Source organism: Bos indicus x Bos taurus, chromosome 20 (assembly GCF_003369695.1).
Source record: "Bos indicus x Bos taurus breed Angus x Brahman F1 hybrid chromosome 20, Bos_hybrid_MaternalHap_v2.0, whole genome shotgun sequence".
In the NCBI taxonomy this organism is placed as follows: Eukaryota; Metazoa; Chordata; class Mammalia; order Artiodactyla; family Bovidae; genus Bos; species Bos indicus x Bos taurus.
In genome coordinates this window covers 14124802-14144517 of record NC_040095.1, presented here as the reverse complement: position 1 = coordinate 14144517, position 19716 = coordinate 14124802, and the positions used below count along the sequence as shown (strand labels likewise).

The window sequence follows — 19716 nt, the reverse complement described above, 5'->3', positions numbered from 1 at the left end:
ACTAAACTTTTCATGGGGTCGCAAAGAGTCGGACACGACTGAGTGACTGAACTGAACTAAACTGAAACTTTTCCAGAGACTAGGGGTGTGTATATCCCTTAAAGATTGAAACATTCAGGCAGACACTGACTTTGGATATTGAAAGTTCAGAAGGTATTATTATTTTGGAACAAATATCAACAAATATATCTTGATCTAACCATATTTTGTTGCTGTTGTTTAGTCACCCGGTCATGTCTGAGTCTTTGCAACCCCATGGACTGCAGCATGCCAGGCTTCGATGTCCTTCTTCAGGTGCTTGCTCAAACTAATGTCCATTGAATTAGTGATGCCATCTAACCATCTTGTCCTCTGTTATCCTCTGCTCCTCCTGCCTTCGATCTTTCCCAGCATCAGGGTCTTTTCTAAAGAGTTGGCTCTTCACATCAGGTGGCCAAAGTATTGGAGTTTCAGCTTCAGCATCAGTCCTTCCAATGAATCTTCAGGACTGATTTCCTAACACTGGCTTGATCTCCTTGAAGTCCAAGGGACTCTCAATTCTTTCCAACACCACAGTACAAAAACATCAATTCTTCGATGCTCAGCCTTCTTTATGGTCCAATTCTTACATCCATACGTGACTACTGGAAAAACCATAGCTCTGACTAGATGGTCCTTTGTTGGCAGAGCAATGTCTCTGCTTTTTAATATGCTGTTCAGGTTTGTCATACCTTTTCTTCCAAGGAGCAAGTGCCTTTTAATTTTGTGACTGCAATCACCATCTACAGTGATTTTGGAGCCCAAGAAAATAAAGTCTGTCACTGTTTCCATTGTTTCTCCATCTATTTACCATGAAGTGATGGGACTAGATGTGATGATCTTCATTTTTTGAATGTTGTTTGTTTGTTTTTTCAAAAAATGAGCAATGTGTAGTGCTCTTAAAAACAGATTTTATTTATTTATTTACAAAATTTTCTATGTGTTATGTCATGCTGCTGCTGCTAAGTTGCTTCAGTCGTGTCCGACTCTTAGTGGCCCCATGGACTGCAGCCCACTAGGCTCCTCCGTCCATGGGATTTTCCTGGCAAGAGTACTGGAGTGGGGTGCCGTTGCCTTCTCTGGTATTATGTCACAGATATGGCAAAAACCATGACATGTATGTCATGTCAGTGTATGGTAAAACCCACTGCAATACTGTAAAGTAATTAGCCTCCAAATAAAATAAATTAATTAAAAAAATAAAAACATATAAATGAAAAAAATTAAAATTAAATTAAAAATAAATAAAATAGGAAACAACATAGAGAAAGATTGAATGTTGAATTTTAAGCCAGCTTTTTCACTCTCCTCTTTCACCTTCATCAAGAGGCTCTTTAGTTCTTCTTTGCTTTCTGTCTATGCCATAGACTTTTTTTTAAACCATATTCAGTTCAGTTCAGTTCAGTTGCTCAGTCGTGTCCGACTCTTTGCGACCCCATGAATTGCAGCATGCCAGCCTCCCTGTCCATCACCAACTCCCAGAGTTCACTCAAACCCATGTCCATTGAGTCGGTGATGCCATCTAACCATCTCATCCTCTGTCGTCCCCTCCTCCTCCTGCCCCCAATCCCTCCCAGCATCAGGGTCTTTTCCAATGAGTCAACTCTTCACATGAGGTGGCCAAAGTATTGGAGTTTCAGCTTTAGCATCAGTCCTTCCTTGAACACCTAGGACTGATCTCCTTTAGGATGGACTGGTTGGACCTCCTTGCAGTCCAAGGGACTCTCAAGGGGCCAGAATTCTTTATCCATTTTAAGTCTCAGATTTTTGTGACTCTTACTTTTAGAGAAAGAATTACTTTGTTATAGAATTTCCCTTTCCAGTTCTAGAGAGCCTGGAATACATAAATTCCTTTGCCTACTTTCTTTTTTTTTTTTTAAATCAATTTCATGTTGGGAATAATTAGCTAACCTTGGGATAATGGTTACTCTGATTTTTCAAACAAGAATGAAATGCTTTCCATACATGTTCTGTCTTCCATTCAAGACAAGGATTAAATCATTATCTTTGTCTTTTTGCACATAATTATTGCCTTTTGCTCAATCAAAAAACCTTTCTTTCATATTATAGAGTGTGGCCACTGATAGCATGTCTCATATTTTTGAATTTTTTAAAAGTCATCATTAAGATGGATGGGCTCTCTTCTTCTGCCTCCCTTTATAGTGAGTTGTAATTGCTACATTAATCAATGGAAAGGGCCTGAAGTACACTTCTATGCCTGTGCTCAACACTTAGAAGACAAGATGCTTTAGGATGACAGAATTTAAAACCGGGTCAGCAAATTAAAGCACTGATATTCCATTACTGAATATTTCTAAACAACTAAAAAAGTCTTTAAGCCTTTAAGATAAATATCTAGAAAAGATAGGATTGCATGCCAATCTTTTATAGTTTAATGAATCTAAGATATCACTATTTTATATACCATTAAACAAAAATAATGCTGATTATTATTTTAAGACACCATCAACTGCAAAATGAATCTAATTTCAGAGATGTTAAAATGCGAAGGATATGTGCTTTAGAATTAAGGAAATATGACAACTGCCAGCACTATGCCAGGATTAATCTACTGATTAATCTACTGTCCGACTCAATGGACATGGGTTTGAGTGAACTCTGGGAGTTGGTGATGGACAGGAAGGCTGGCATGCTGCAATTCATGGGGTCGCAAAGAGTCGGACAGTAGATTAATCAGTAGATTAAACCCCTGCTCTAAAGGGGTTACTTACTAAATTTTGTGAATAAATAGAAATAAAAATCCTACCCTCTGTGATGTTTTACTTGATTTTCTTAGCTTAATTTATGAATATCATATGAATGTATGTTTCCAGATAAGAATATCTAATGTTTTTCTCTTTGCACTTGAAAATATTTCTCACTTCTCTTACTTACTCAGGTGGGCAGGGCTCAGTGTTGCAGGTTCTTTGATTTTCAGGTGGCTTACTATCAGGGTCACAGTAATTGTTCTGGACAATGGAGTTGTCATCCAACCTTTTACAGACCACCTCCTGTCTTTGGACACCTTGAGAAAAGGAGGACATCATTAATTGAAGAGTAGTTTACCTTCCAGTAAGTTAGGTATGCATAGCTTTCCTCTGTGGGGAATCAACCTCACTGGATCCATGCTGTCTTATCTGTTCCAGAATACTTGACTGCTTCTCTAAAAAGGAGAGAAGTCTTGGTCATTATATTGCAAATTTAGGCAAAATCACTGTTCTCATACTTAGAAACATAACTGTTTTCAAGTTCAGAAAAGAAACTATTGGTAATTTTAAACAATTGGTATATCCATATGTATATTCTTCTTCATGCTTTCCTTTAAAAAAAGAAACTTTATTTTCCCAAAATATCATTAGATAAAGTGTATGAATATACATTTCAATGCAAAACAATGGTTGTAGATCTATTTAAAAACAAAACATTAGGGACAAATTTACATTTTAATATTTTGTAGGACAAATCCAATCAATTTAGTCTCTGTTAGGAACACATAACATTCACACATTTCATTTTTCTCCCTTCCATTTAAAAAAGGTTTATTTCTCTGAAAGTCCACAAAGTCTAGAATTTAAAGACAGCAGTGAGCCTCTTTGAACTGCAACCCATTAAGTAATCGGTTTGCTTTTGTAGAGTTGGCCTTGTTGATCACACCATCATCAAACAGATATATACATATTCCATCAAATATTAACTTACAGAATACTTTTCATCCTTAAATATTGGTCTATATAACTTGTTTGCCACAGCTAAAAATGTTCTCATAAAAGTTGTAAAATTCTAAATATGTTCATTATTTTTGGCAAAGATATCCACCACAACTTGCTCACATTTCACAAAATACAAGGACACACACAAACACACTCTTATTTGTAAGCATGCCTGGAAATAGACTTGGTGCAGATTCATTTTCTCTTCAGTGGGGAAGAATCAAAAGAAGCAAAGATAAGGTTTGTCAAAGTCTCAGAGAAAAGTCAATCTACAAGACAATGCTAAATATTTCAGATCTTATGTGGGTAGTAGCTTACTCCCAGAACTAAAAATAAAAGCACAAACTAAGCTACCCCCACTAACCACCCACCTCATTTCTCTAACCAGGTAGGCTAAATTACCCAGAACCAGTTGTAAAAGCAGCATTAGCAGTATCCAGGAAACTACAGCTTCATACCAGGCTAAACCTACATAAACTTTCAGTTTTTCTTTTTTTCTCAGTTGCTTCTACAGTGCTCTAAAGAAAAGAGTTTGACCCCAGATTAGAGAAATCAATGTGAAACAGGACCATTCAATGAAGGAAACTGTCACCTAAAGAGGTATGCACTAAATACTTCCTCAAGCTCCCTTACATGCATGAGACCTCTGCAGATGGGAGTGCCACAGCTATCAGGCTTTGCACACTTTTAACTAAGCCCTTTGAATTTGAAGATAGGAAATCTATTTCCCTGATAGGGAAAACAATTAAGTCCCATAGTCTCCATAATGGTGGTGAGCAGTTAAAGAAGATGTATTTGATTACTTGCAGTGGTTCTCACTAATCATCTTCAACAAGTTTCTTGGTTTTCCTAAATTTAGAGCTTTAAAGCACAGCCAAACAACTTACTGGCAAAATGTCTCAGAGTATGTGTTGTATTCATTCCTTCCCAACCCATTGAAGAGGCCAAACATCTCAGTTTATGCAACAACAGTTTGGAATTTTTTTACTATTAAACTTAAGATTTTTGAGGGAAGAATGATTCACATTAGGCATATCTTTGACCCATTCACAGATGTTCCACAATATTTACCAGATAGCTCCTCATTGTGTCATCCCAGTGGGCAGATAACTAAGTCCATGTGATTCACCTAGACAAAAATCTCTATTATTAGTCATCGGATTCAACTACCAAATGCCACAATGGCTCAGAATATATATCCGCCCGGCTTCAATACTTTGTTCCTATCAGGAAGAGCAGGGAATTGTTTTTATAGGTTAGCATGGTTATTTTTAAAAAGTCATTCAAATATGATTATACTTGAAGTGGGGAGACTCAAAATATCCACTTACACGAAGGACTTACAACTTAAATTAATTTTTATAAATATGTTTAATAATTTAAAAAAATACGATTATACTTACAATAAGAAAGTTGTCATTCAATCTAGTACCTTGGGTGTTTTTCAGAAAAGCATAAGCTTTTAATTTTAATTTAATTTTATGTTTATTGAGGGAGGATAAACATTTTCAACACTACAAAATGGGACTGATATGGCTTGATATCAGTGGCAGAAATATCAATTCAGTTTCTACAGGTTAAGATAAAATTCTACTTCCTTAAAAAATCTTAGAAATGTTGTTTGGTTATAATGATATTAGTTTTTAAAAGTAGCCTTAATTATAAAAGCAAGGCCTCTGCAATTTGAATCACAGATGAGATACTAGTTATTAGAGGTAAGATTTACACTTGATTTTAAGATAAATTCTATCCATGTATGATCTTGAAAAAAATTCAGCTACATAACATTAATTGTCAAAAATTTGGAAAATACACAAAACCAGAAAGAGCAAAATAAAAATTATCCACAATCTCATATCTTTGCTTTGGATCTTTATTTTTAAGGCTATTTTATTCTTTGATGGGATCCAGTAGTTAAAATTAATAGTACACAAACTAAAAATGCCAGCTAAACATGGTTAGTGGGTCATTCATTCTTTCACTCATCCATTCATTCATTCAATGGAGAATAATTACTGAATACAAGGCACTGTACTTCTTTATGCGATACTGAGCTAAGTGTGAAGAATTACAAATTGACTTAATTTTCTCATGTCTAGTTTCTTAACAACTAGAATTTAGAATATTTAGGGGTGCATTTCAGTTTCATAATTTCAGAAAGCTATTTTTTATGAAGCAAAAATTAAAGTTCTTGAATAAGCAGCTGAAATAACTGTTTTACAAAGATACATTTTCCTTGCATTCATCTTTTATTAATTTTCTTCTAAAATGCCACATTAGACAGTGTGGTATTTCACAGTCAAGAACTGACTATACCAGTAATCTATTTCAAATCTTCCTAAAATGCTGAACTATCTTCCTTCAACAGCACAAATCTTCCAACTTATACCCCCCACACTTGGTAGGTTTAGATTTTTTTTCTTTTTAAGTCAGTAGCAACCGAGTAACTCTCTAAGGCAATGCACTTAACTGAATGGATTTTTCAATACATACTTATGGATTAAGGAAAATGCAGCTTTTAGCATTAGAAAATTTAAATCAACTGGAAATAATCTAAACTAAGTCAACAAGAGAAATGATTGAGTTTAGAATCTTTTTATATGATTAACCCTCTTGTACATAGCTTCTTTCAAAGTAATCTGTAAAACATTGCTAAGAAATTGATTTAAACCTTTTTGGGAATAATTACATCCGGTTACACAAAACCACTATGCTTTCAAATCTGAAGACGTATAGTTTATAACCCAAAACATAAAATATCTGTATGATCAGTCAGTATATGCCTAATCAAAAATAAAGTTCTGGTGGTTTAGTGCCCATATCCTCTGGAGATATTCAGATGTTCAGCAGAATTTAATTGGTCAGACTTAAAACTGCACTAATTATATTTTATTCTTAAACACCTGAAGTTACAGGCATGCAAATTCTATACCTAATTCTGTTTTTAAATGCAATTCCTCTTCCTTGTAAAAACAAAAAAACTTTGCTGCTTTCATATTACTAAATTTAAGTACAAAGATATCACTACCAATATACATTTACTCTAAACTCTAAAATGAGTGTATCCTGTTTAGAGTCTTTTACTTTGTTTATCATTTTGATTAGTAGTAGTAGTAGTGTTAGTTGCTCAGTCGTGTCCGACTCTGCAATTCCATAGATTGTAGCCCTCCAGCCTCCTCTGTTCATTCTCCAGGCAAGAATACTGGAGTGGATTGCCATTCCCTTCACCAGAGGATCTTCCTGACCCAGGAATCAAACCTGGGTGTCCTGCGTTGAAGGAAGATTCTTTACCATTTGAGCTACAGAACAGCAAACATGCTTCTTAACACAGAAACATAACCTTTATTTTTAGCTTGGAAGCTTAAATTTGACAGATCTTTTATTTCATTTCTGCCAATAGTTAAAGGTTACAGATGATCTACGTGCCTATCAAAAGTTATGTTGTCCAATAGGAGGAAGGAGTACATAGCTTGAATCACTGCTCAAGGTACACATGAAGAAATGGCATTTAGTATTTTGAAATAGCATATACCATAGGAAAATGAGCAAGAAGTCCTGGATGGATCCTTCATCTTCTGTGCTTATTCTAGGAAATGGTGATGGTTCAAGAATACAGGGTCTTTTGCTCAGCAGTTGCAGTCATAGGGCCAACCCTGAGTGAACACTTTAGAGAACTTTCCTCCTTTTCATTTCTTGCATCCTTTTCAGTCCCTCTTTTATCCCTCTTATAAGCTGCTCAGAGTTCTTATGTCCCATCTCTCTTCTTTCAGATAATTAAATCACTTTATACATACATGTGTAAAAATATTTAGCAATTTATTGCTTTTCTCAGGGCATTGTTTTCAAATGCCATGATCAATAAACTAAGATCTGGCATCCGGTCCCATTACTTCAAGGCAAATAGATAGGGAAACAATGGCAATAGTCACAGACTTTATTTTCTTGGGCTCCAAAATCACTGTAGATGGTGAGGCAGCCATGAAATTAAAAGACGCTTGCTCCTTGAAAGAAAAGCTATGACCAACCTAGACAGCGTATTAAAAAGCAAGAGATATTATTTTGCTGACAAAGATCTGTCTAGTCAAAGGTATGGTTTTTTCAGTAGTCACGTATGGATGTGAGAGTTGGACCATAAAGAAAGCTGAGCGCCAAAAAATTGATATTTTTGAACTGTGGTGTTGGAGAAGACTCTTGAGAGTCCCTTGGACTGCAAGATCAAACCAGTCAATCCTAAAGGAAATCAATCCCTAATATTCATTGAAAGGACTGATGATGAAGCTGAAGCTCCAATCCTTTGGCTACCTGATGCAAAGAACTGACTCATTGGAAAGACCCTGATGCTGGGAAAGATTGAAGGCAGGGGAGAAGGGGATGACAGAGAATGAGATGGTTGGATGGCATCGCCGACTCGATGGACATGAGTTTGAGCAAGCTCTGGGAGTTGGTAATGGACAGGGAAGCCTGGTGTGCTGCAGTACATGGGGTTGCAAAGAGTCAGACATGACTGAGATACTGAACTGAACTGAACAGGGCAATTCATCATTTTGTCATCAAATTACCACTTGAATTTCATTTAAAAGAATGACATGTATTAAACTAAGAAGGATGGAAGAGACGTTAAGGGCAAGAGAAAGATATTTTAGGTCTTCTCAAATCTACTCATAAGAACCAGCATTTCAGTTCTAGACCATTCATTTGGTAAGTGTGTAGTCTATAACTACATGTGAGTATAAGAGAAAAAGTGCAACTTTAGGATTGATGGGCTAATCAACACTTAGATAATTTAATCTAGTGGCAAAGCACATCGTATTTACCCAGGAAATAGTTTTTCTGAAGAAGAGGGGGGAGGTTAGTAAGTCAGAGCTTATAGTAAAAATGTGGTTGGTGGCTAAGGCAACAATTTGCTTAACCACAGCATCCAAAGTAGCTAGCAACCAAGACAACACTATATAACCACAGTATACAGAACATATGGCCAACAATATTAATTTAATCTAAATCTTTAGTGCAGATAGCATCCAGAGAGCAACAAGTGCCAGGAAAAAAAAAAATGTCTCTCTGCTCTGCCTTTCACAGCTGGAATCTGGTTGCTGTGCTGTGATTATTGGCCAGACATAAGCATTTGTAGGGCAGAGCAAAGCCCATCTGCCTTGGATCTAACAGCTGGCATCAGGGTACCAATCAGCTCCACCCAATTGCTTCCTTCTTCTGAAAAGCCTCATGCTAGTTTTTTTATCTTCCAAAGGTTTCCTTTCTCTCTCTTTCCAGTGTCTTCCCTTCTGTCTTGAGGAAAATTAAACATCCTAAGAAAGCAGGATTAAGAAAAGGAAAATGAGGCTCTAAAAATATTTATTTTTCTAGAGCAACTGTGTTTAGTGATAGATAAGGTGGAGCATACAAATACTGTGTTTATTGGAAATCATATTATCCTTAGAGGGAATTCCTACTACTCATTACAAATTAACAGTAATCTCTTCCATGGAAAGAATCTAACTTAACTCATTGAATTCCTACTAAGTCTAAGTCATGGATATTCTATAAGGGGGAAAATGAGTGAGACAGACTTGACTTCAATGAGATTACGTTAATAAGGAAGGGAGAGGATAAGGCAATTACCATTATATTATGGAAGCTACCTTATCTAATAAGATCATGCCTTTTCAGACCTAATATTGTTAATTTTATAGTCCTCTCATTTTGTTAAGCTGCTGTCTGATTCCTTTTTCTTTGATATTCGTGGATCTTAAGAATTCTCATAGCCAAATGTCTATGTGGTTATCTCCTTTCACTTTATCTTTTTATGATATTTTTTTCTCAGTCCAATTTCTGCCATGTTTAGTTACCACCTTTTTTTGAGTTCTAGCAGTGTAGGTAAATGATCTACGGCAAGTTTTTATTCTCCTTTGTATAATGAGATTAAAAAAATTAAATGATTTCTAATGTTTCTTTCAGATCCAAAATTCTATGAAAGTTGGCTTTTCTTTTTTTCCCCCCCAATTCAATTTTCCATTTTTCCCCCTTCTGTGTCTGCTTTTCCCCTGTATTCTACAGAATATAAGTCTGGAGAACAGCATTTGATAGATTCCATTTGGTTTTGAGTTGTTTAAATGTCTCAGTTCTTAGCAGTGTGAGGTATGTATCAAAGGAGTCAGACATGTCAAGAGGCAGAACACTAGAAATAAAAGACTTTATGAGAGGCAAGTTTCTTAATATAAAGAATTAACGCATATTATACTAAAAAGGTATTTCCATGAACTTTAGTAGGAGTTTATTGTTTTGGGTATTTCATTAAAAATCTTAGAGGAATGATGCTAGAGTATAAGATGATTTTGAGCTTCTTTTACTTATTTACCAAATAAAAAAGCTTTTCTTTAATTATATGTAAAATCCTTTTCTTGGAACCAAAGAGCAAATATTTCAGATTTAAATTATAACAAGGACACAATCATAAACAAGCTGTATGTTTTTAAAATAAAATCTTAATTTTGTTTACATAAAAAAATGGGAGTAGTAATATCATAAAATACTATAAAATTGTGATAATGCTTATCATTATAAGAAGCTTTATTTTTTTCCCAAAAGTATTTTATTCATAATACCTTGTAAACATGCATAATGTTATGACGGTCAAAAATGAGATTCGGGACAAAATTTCTGTGAAGTCAAACATGACCCTTGATACACAGATCATTAATACAACAGGAATGCACTCAAACATTGCTTTCAGCCCTACCCAAGTTTTTCAGTGAGTAAATATATATGCAGGCCCTATTTATGTTAAGGAAGAACACAATCTCTAAAGCAATAGAAACAAAATGAAAGAGGAAGGAAAACAGCATTAGGAGGAATATTTTAGGTTAGCAGAGACTTCTTTCCCTCAGTTATAAATCTTAACATTAGAGAAAACGCAAGCCACAGTATGCAAGGGTAAACAGTAAAAAATGTCAGATTCTAAAACTAAACTTGCATATGCAAGATTTTTTACAAGAAGTTAGAAAGCTTAAATTATATTGAAAATACAGAGTAGAATTCAAAGAATTTTTTAGAATGTATATTCCATAGAGGAAGCCATATAAGGAAAATTATAAATAGAAATAGAGAAATAAAAGAAAAAACATATTAGCTTTCAGAACTGTGAATCAGCCAAGAGTATGAGTTTACCTAGCAGAATACTCCTGTGAAGGGCATGTTACATGAGAACTGAGCTAAGTGCAGTCGATGGCAACATTTGTTGCTCATTTGCTCAGTGATGTACAGCTCTTTGAGACCCCATGGACTGCATGCAGCACACCAGGCTTCCCTATCCATCACCAACTCCTGGAGCTTGCTGAAACTCATGTCCATCAAGTTGGTGATGCCATCTAAAAATCTTGTTCTCTGTCGTCCCCTTCTCCTTCTGCTTCAGTCTTTCCCAGCATCAGGGTCTTTTCCAATGAGTCAGCTCTTTGCATCAGCTGACCTAAGTATTGGAACTTCAGCCTCAGCATCAGTCCCTCCAGTGAATATTCAGGATTGATTTCCTTTAGGGTTGACTGGTTTGATCTTGCAGTCCAAGGGACTCTTAAGAGTCTTCTCCAACACCACAATTCAAAAGCATTGATTCTTCAGTGCTCAGGCTTCTTTACGGTCCAACTCTCACATCCATACATGACTAACGAAAAAACCATAGCTTTGACTAGACAGACCTTGGTCGGCAAAGTGATGTCTCTGCTTTTTAATATGCTGTCTAGGCTTGTCATAGCTTTTCTTCCAAGGAGCAAGCATCTTTGAATTTCATGGCTGCAGTCATCATCTACAGTGATTTTGGAGCCCAAGAAAATAAAGTCTGTCACTATTTCCATTGTTTCCCCATCTATTTGCCATGAAGTGATGAGGCTGAGTGCCATGATCTTCATTTTTTGAACTCTGAGTTTTAAGCCAGCTTTTTCACTCTCCTCTACATAGCATAGGCTTTTAGGAGCTGTGATATTCACAAGTGCCCAGCTATGAGCCTGGTACAACTAACCCCATATGTTAAAGTGTACACTTCCTTCTCAACACTGAAAGTTAATTGAAAGAAGGGGATGATGAGAAAGAGTGACTAGGGTAATGCTACAGTCAGTACAATGACAGACTATTGTCTAGTCTAACAAATAATTTAGTTTTCAAAGAGCAAAGCGAAAATTAGGGAATAACGAACAAAGCTCATGCAAATCTTTAATTCCTTGTAAACTCAAGTCACTTTTTACAAAGGCCTTGTGTCATTAAAAGTATCACAGTGATGTGCTTTATGTCTAAGTTTGGTATATAAAGGAACCAAATGTAACAGGACCCTCGTAGTTTCAAACAGAACACAATACAACCTTAAACAGAAAATATCTTTTATAGGGGATTTTTCTTAAAAACTAATTATATAACTATATTTCTTCAAAGGGAAAGAAATGACAATGACTAATATGCTTTTAATTATTCAAACTAAAATTTCCATCTCTTATCTTTTACTTAACTCTGAAAGTAACTTATGAATGGTAATTTCTAAAGCAAAGGGAAGAAAACAATTATTGACTTATTAATGTCTTTCACACTTCATTCCAGTCAAGTCTATCTTGAAACTCGAAAAATAATTGAATTTTGTTTTCCTCTGTTTCATTCTAGGACCCCATCCACTTTGAGTTTGTTTCCAAGTTACAGTGTATGCATCATTTATAAGCTGCAATACAAGTGTTAGTCATTATTATCTTTGCTGCTGCTGCTACTGCTGCTAAGTCGCTTCAGTCGTGTCCGACTCTGTGCGACCCCATAGACACCAGCCCACCAGGCTCCGCTGTCCCTGGGATTCTCCAGGTAAGAACACTGGTGTGGGTTGCCATTTCCTTCTCCAATTATTTACTAGGTCTATAAAAGTCAAGTTTCAAAACCCTTGTTTGTATGAAGCATATTGTTAGTTCACTAATAATGTCAAATGACCATTATTAGTGATGTTAAATATCTTAGGCATATTTAACATCACTAACAGAATCAGCAAAGAAATTAAAAGGACATCTGTGAATATATAAAGCATTTGCCTCTGTTTTATCTAGTCCTTTGAGAGCTGGTCTCTTTCAGCCAGATATTATACTGGCATAAGGACTGCATTATATTTTTCTAATAATTACTTTTCAAAATTGTTATTTTAGAATGGATTTATTTTATTTTTAAGTGCACAATTATGGTTGTGTTGCATTATTCTTGAAAACAATAAAATACATAACATTAAGTGCTTCTACAGAAACAACGTAGAAATATCTAACTTTCTAAAGGGACCAGGTAATCTGCATGAAAGATTCACTAAAGCAATCTGAAAAGTCTATTATTAGTAAATAGAATAGTGTATATTATTACATAAACTTGTTAGGTAGTAAATTGCAAAGAAGAATTTGCTACTGGGGCTCTTTTAAATATATAGTTTTGTTTTTTTTTTTTCCTTTTCCCTTTCTTCCTTTCTTTTCTTTTGTTTTAATCACTTGAAACTGAACTAGCAGAAACAGAGGAAGGAAACATGTTCAAGCAGGGCACGTCAGAAGAAATAATATAGATATGAAGGAGAAAATTACATACTATTCAAAATCTCTAGTTTCTTAATGAAAGTGCATACGAGTCTCCATTTTTAAACTGAACATCACTAAGACCCTGAATAAGGAGTTTTTATACATTTTTTTCCTCTTATGAAATAAAATTCACCATCTACTGAAAGGAAGTGAGGTGACTAATTTTTGTTCAACTTTACTGATACTCATTTTAGTTTAAACCAAGAGTTCTCAAATTTTCTTGGTTCACAGCACCATTAGTGTCCCAGTAATTTTTTCACAGCTCTCCCAGGAAGAAAAAAATAAGAGCTTCACTTATTAAATAGTTAGGTCCAAACAACTCAAAAGTAATAATCTGTGTAGTGTATGACCCATGTCATTGTGTTTGCATTGAAAATGTACAATATTCAGTAGTGCCTCTGTGAGTGTGCTGTAGAGTCCTGGGGAACCACAGTGCGGTGTGAAAAATATGACCCTAAATCAGGAAAATACAAACTAGTAACTGGAAACTATGTAAAGCATCTTAAAAATCTTAAAAAGTAGAAACCAGTTCCAATACATACAAGAATCTAGGTGAGCCAGGTAAAACCACAGAGTAAAATAAAAAAATCTGTCTTAGAAAGAGGAAAAACATAGAATTTCTTTTTAAAATTTATATGCTATTCACACATACACACACACACACATTAAGCTTAAGATGATATCCAGGGAGGAAAAAGAATAACAAGTAAAATAAGCATCTATATAAAATTTAGGCATCAAATATATAATAAAATTAAACAGACTATGTAAATGTAAAAGGAAAACTGATAACATTTTAAATAGTCAAAGACAACTGATCAGAAACACTCCTTAAACACTCCATTGTATAAGAAAAACCTGTGCTCTTTGATCATCAAACAAAATCAAAATTGCCTCTAAACATAAATCTGTCTCCCTCTTCCAGTCCTCCATCTAAGCATAGCTTTAGCTTATCTTTTTCTTTTTTTCCCCTGAGCTGCTAAGTAATGAATGGCTAGCAGAGAGATGCCTTTGTCAGCAGAAACCTGACCAAACTGGTATATAATTTTTGTACTTCAATACAAAGAGAAAGAAATTGAAAAGCCTAGACAAAACAATTTGGAGAAAGTAATCAGAAGTGTCAATAGACCTGATTGCAGGACAAAGACTGTGTATTTAGAGTATAAATGTAAAACTGCTGCTGCTGCTAAGTCGCATCAGTGGTGTCCGACTCTGTGCGACCCCACAGACGGCAGCCCACCAGGCTCCCCCGTCCCTGGGATTCTCCAGGCAAGAACACTGGAGTGGGTTGCTGTTTCCTTCTCCAATGCATGAAAGTGAAAAGTGAAAGTGAAGTCGCTCAGTCATTCCGACTCCTAGCGACCGCATGGACTGCAGCCCACGAGGCTCCTCCATCCATGGGATTTTCCAGGCAAGAGTACTGGAGTGGGGTGCCATTGCCTTCTCTGAAATGTAAAACTAATACATTAAAATACATATGTATTGCTGACCTTTCTTGGCACAACTAAAGCATCCTTAAGATTTCTTTTGTAACAGAACAGGTACAACAGTACAGCATCAACTCTGTTAATTGGTTTTGGAATGCTTTGCTTTAAAGTCTTTGTTAGTTTCTCAGTCCTGTCTGACTCTTTGTGACCCACGGACTGTAGACCACTATGCTCCTCTGTCCATGGGATTTCCCAGGCAAGAATACTGGAGCAGGTTGTCATTTCCTCCTCCAGGGGGACTACCTGACCCAGGGATCAAACCGGGTCTCCCGCACTGCAAGCAGGGAAGCTTTAAAGTCTAAGGGTTGTATTAAATAAGAGGAGAACTCGGGGGGTGAGGTGTAAAGGGACTGGTTTGAATAGTGGGAAATGAGAGTACATCTAGAAAGATAGGGGAGGAAATTATTGTGAATACTGCTGCATTTTGCAAAAATTCATTCCCTAACAAAAACAACAATTTCCTAAAACAATAAAAGGCCTTCTCTGATTAGAACTTTTAGTCACAAAGAGAAAAAAAAAGTTTGTTATCAGTTTTTCATAAATGTTAAAACAAGGGCCTCATATTCTGACTTGTGTGTCTAAATTAAAGTTGGTTGAGTATATATATCACTTATTCATTTTAGCTCCCTAAGTACCACAGAAACTTGAAATGAGAAAAAAGGGTTTTGGAAAATCTATTTAGTATAATTTCACTTGATCTTAGTTAGCCAAAAGGCCAAAATAAGATATTTAACACAATTTCAGTCAGTTTTAAAAGCATTATTTAGAGGCTTATAAATGATTTATTAGGTAAAGAAGTAAGCATGTAAATAAACTACAATAAGCTTTCTAAAGAAAAGTCCAAGGACAATGACCACACTAAACAAAATTGCGAAATTAATTAGTATTCTACCACTCTTTTCATTCCCTTCTCTGACGCCTCTAGCTACTTTTCCACCCCAGATACTTATACCAAAAGCTCATTAACCTTTGCATTCAACTACTAGCCAATTAGTAACAGAGATATGAGTAATGCTTCGAGAGGTGTTTGCATCTGAATGCAGTTTGAAGACTAACTAAACCTTCAATCAGCCTCAAAGGCAGTACTTAACCATGGCTACACATTAGACTTACCAATAGAGCTTTTAAAAATCTGATGCCCAGGCAATATTCCTAAACAATTAGATAGGAATATCTAGGGGCAGGACCGAGTGTCAAAGTTGTTTAAAGCTCCCTAAGTGATTCCAATGAACAGTCAAAGCTGAGAATCACTGCTTTAGGAAAAACATTTGAAAAAATGAAATTTCAAGCTAGTAAAGGAGAAATTATTAGTGGGGAATATATCACGTTGCTCTACTGTTGTTTAGTCACTAAGTCATGTCTGACTCTTTGTGACCCCCATGGACTGTAGCAGCCAGACTTTTCTGTCCTTCACTGTCTCCTGGAGTTTGCTCAAACTCATGTCCATTGAGTCAGTGATGCCATCCAACCATCTCATCCTCTGTTACCTCCTTCTCCTCCTGCCCTCAATCCTTCCCAGCATCAGGGTCTTTTCCAATGAGTCAGCCTCCAGAACGAAAACCACAATACAGAAAACTAACCAAAATGCTCACATGGATCACAGCCTTGTCTAACTCAATGAAACTATGAGCCATGCTGTGCAGGGCCACCAAAGACAGGTCATGGTGGAGGGTTCTGACAAAACGCAGTCCACTGGAGGAGGGAATGGCAAATCACTTCAGTATTCTTGTCTCGGGAACCACATGAATAGTATGAAAAGGTGAAAAGATATGACACTGGAAGATGAGCTCTCCAGGTTGGTAGGTATTCAATATGCTACTGGAGAAGAGTGGAGAAATAGCTTCAGAAAGAATGAAGAGGTTGGGCCAAAGTGGAAACAATATCAAGTCTGGTGATAAAAATGAAGTCCAATGCTGTAAAGAACAAAATTGCATTGGAACTTGGAATGTTAGGTCCATGAATCAAGGTAAATTGAATGTGGTCAAACAGATGGCAAGAATGAACATCAACATTTTAGGAATCAGTGAACTAAAATGGACAGGAATGGGCAAGTTTAATTCAGATGACCACTGTATTCACTACTGTACACAAGAATCCCTTAGAAGAAAATGGAATAGTCCTCACAGTCAACAAAAGAGTCTGAAATGCAGTACTTGGGTGCAGTCTCAAAAATGACAGAATTATCTCTGGTCATTTCCAAAGTAAACCATTTAACATCACAGTCATCCAAGTCTATGCCCCAACCACTAATGCCAAAGAAGCTGAAGTTGAATGGTTCTATGAAGACCTACAAGACCTTCTAGAACTAACACCAAAAAAAGATGTCCTTTTCATCATAGGGGATTGGAACTCAAAAGTAGGAAGTCAAGAGATACCAGGAGTAACAGGCAAATTTGGCCTGTTTGGCCCGTTTGGAGGGCAAAATGAAGCAGGGTAAAGGCTGACAGAGTTTTATCAAGAGAATACACTGGTCATAGCAAACACCCTCTTCCAACAACATGAAAGATGACTCTATACATGGACATCATCAGACGGTCAATGTTGAAATAAGATTGATTATATTCTTTGCAGATGAAGATGGAGAAGCTCTATATGGTCAGCAAAAACAAGACTGGGAGCTGATTGTGGCTCAGATCATTGACTCCTTATTGCAAAATTTAGACTTAAATTGAAGAAAATAGGGAAAACCACTAGGTCATTCAGGTATGACCCAAATCGATCCCTTATGATTATACACTGGAAATGGCAAATAGATGCAAGGGATTAGATCTAATAGACAGAGTGCCTGAAGAGCTATGGACGGAGGTTCATAACATTGTACAACAGGCGGTGACCAAAACTATCCCCAAGAAAAAGAAATGCAAGAAGGCAAGATGGTTGTCTGAGGAGGCCTTATAAATAGCTGAGAAAAGAGGAGAAGTAAAAGTCAAAGGAGAAAGTGAAACATATACCCAATTGAATGCAGAGTTCCAAAGAATAACAAGGAGAGGTAAGAAAGCCTTATTCAGTGAATAATGCAGAAAAATAGAGGAAAATAATAGAATTGGAAATTAAGAGACACCAAGGGAACATTTCATGCAAAGGTAGGCCTGTTGCTCTACTGACAATGTCAACTGACGAAAAAGCTCTGTTCAAGGTAAAGGACCATTTTTATTATAAGAGAAATTTAGAAAATTTCTACATTTAGAAAATCACTAGTTTGAAGTCTTGATTTCAGCAAGTTACTTGAGTTTTACCTGTAAAAGAAGAATAACAATAGCAATGCCTATCTCCTGGTGCTATTTAGAATGAGCAAATGAAACAGGGCACCAAAAAATGTTTCATAAAACTGTAAAATTTTATTTGTTATTACATAGATGAGCTAGAACCATTTATCATTAAAAAGATTAGCTGTAATGTGATTACAACTATAATATGATTATCTAAAAGATTTATCAGTTTGTTTTAATAATTTACTTTATAAAATCTAAGCATCTAGCCCAATGTTTCTTGAAGTATGATTTCTTAAAGTATGGTTCACTGATACCAGCGGATGCTAGTATTACCAGCATCAGTTGAAAATTTGTTAGAAATGCAAATTCTCGGAGTCTGCCTCAGGCCTACCAAATCAGAAACTGGAGGCAGAATCCAGCAATCTTGTTTGAACAAGCCTTCCAGGTGATTCTGATGCATGCTACAACTTGAAAACCATACATCTACCCAAACATCAGTAAAAAGAGAGTATATACAACTAAAACCAAAAGATAATATATATTATTTATTGTGTGTGCTTAGTGGCTCAGTCGTATCTGACTCTTTGTGACCCCATGGACTGCAGCCCACCAGGCTCCTCTGTCTATGGGGATTCTTCAGGCAAGAATACTGGAGTGGGTTGCCATGCCCTCTTCCAGGGGATCTTCCCAATCCAGGGATGGAACCCAGGTCTCTTGCATTACAGGCGGATTCTTTACCGTCTGAGCAAATATTTAAATAAGAAATGTTATTTATTATTTAAATGTTTAAAAATCATAGAAAAGGCATACCATCATAAATTGCTACTTAAAAAACTCCTAAAGTTTTGTATTTTAAAATAGTACAATTCTCACTACGTGGCCAAGCTTTATCAATTAACACATTAATCATGAATACAATAGTAGTATATAAGTTTAGAAGTCAGATTAATTACAGAGTATACAATACTTTGGATAAGGAATTCCCACAATAGTGGGAATAACAATGGTTCAGAAAATAGTCAAGTTTTAATTCTCTCAGAGAGGAAGAGTCACAACTGTATCTTAAAAATCACATTTATCCTGAAGACAACACCCCACAGCATCTCAATGTTTTTATTCAGGCTAAGGAAGTGTGTCACCACTGACTCAGAGAAAAGACCATTTCTTGGACTGAATCACCAGTAATGTTTCCTGCAGTCTTAGATTTGTCATTGTGTCTGCTAAGCAACAGAAAAACAGTCTCAAAACTTCTTATCTTGAAAGATTTCATAAGAAAAAATACCAACATTGCTCCCAAACTCAAAGTCCAAAGGTCTTGCTATTAATTAGACATATGCAGGACAGCATAGGTGAGAACACTGACGAGTCACGAGATTGCAATAAAAAGGTCTTTGAGATCATTCCTGTTCCTTTGTTTTACATTTTAAAAAGTTTTGGCAGTCTCAAGATACCTAGCACCATCTTGTAAAGATGAGCATAGAGTATCCCAATTAAAAATTCATGTTTAGTATTCATCTTTAGCTTCTGAGTGAAACTGAGAAGAAATGACTTTCCCTGAAAGACTCCTTAACTACAGATGAAGTTCCATTTACCATCACTGAGCATATGACTCTGGTTCTTTCTTTGATCAAGATTCCTGGAGCCATAATGGATTTTCCTCCCCTCAATCCTAAGCCTCCAATATTTAAAGAACCTAGGGTTAAAAGTGGGGTTATGTGTAGGA

General features: G+C 36.1%; 1 protein-coding gene across 1 annotated transcript in view; it reads right to left on the bottom strand.

Moving 5' to 3' along the window:
• The window catches only part of ADAMTS6 (ADAM metallopeptidase with thrombospondin type 1 motif 6), a 278064-nt gene that overhangs the window by 39644 nt on the left and 218704 nt on the right, over positions 1 to 19716 (bottom strand). Inside the window, exon 20 of the mRNA XM_027520428.1 lies at positions 2914 to 3043. Within this exon, the coding sequence (XP_027376229.1) occupies positions 2914 to 3043 (130 nt within the window). The remainder of the gene's footprint in view (positions 1 to 2913; positions 3044 to 19716) is intronic.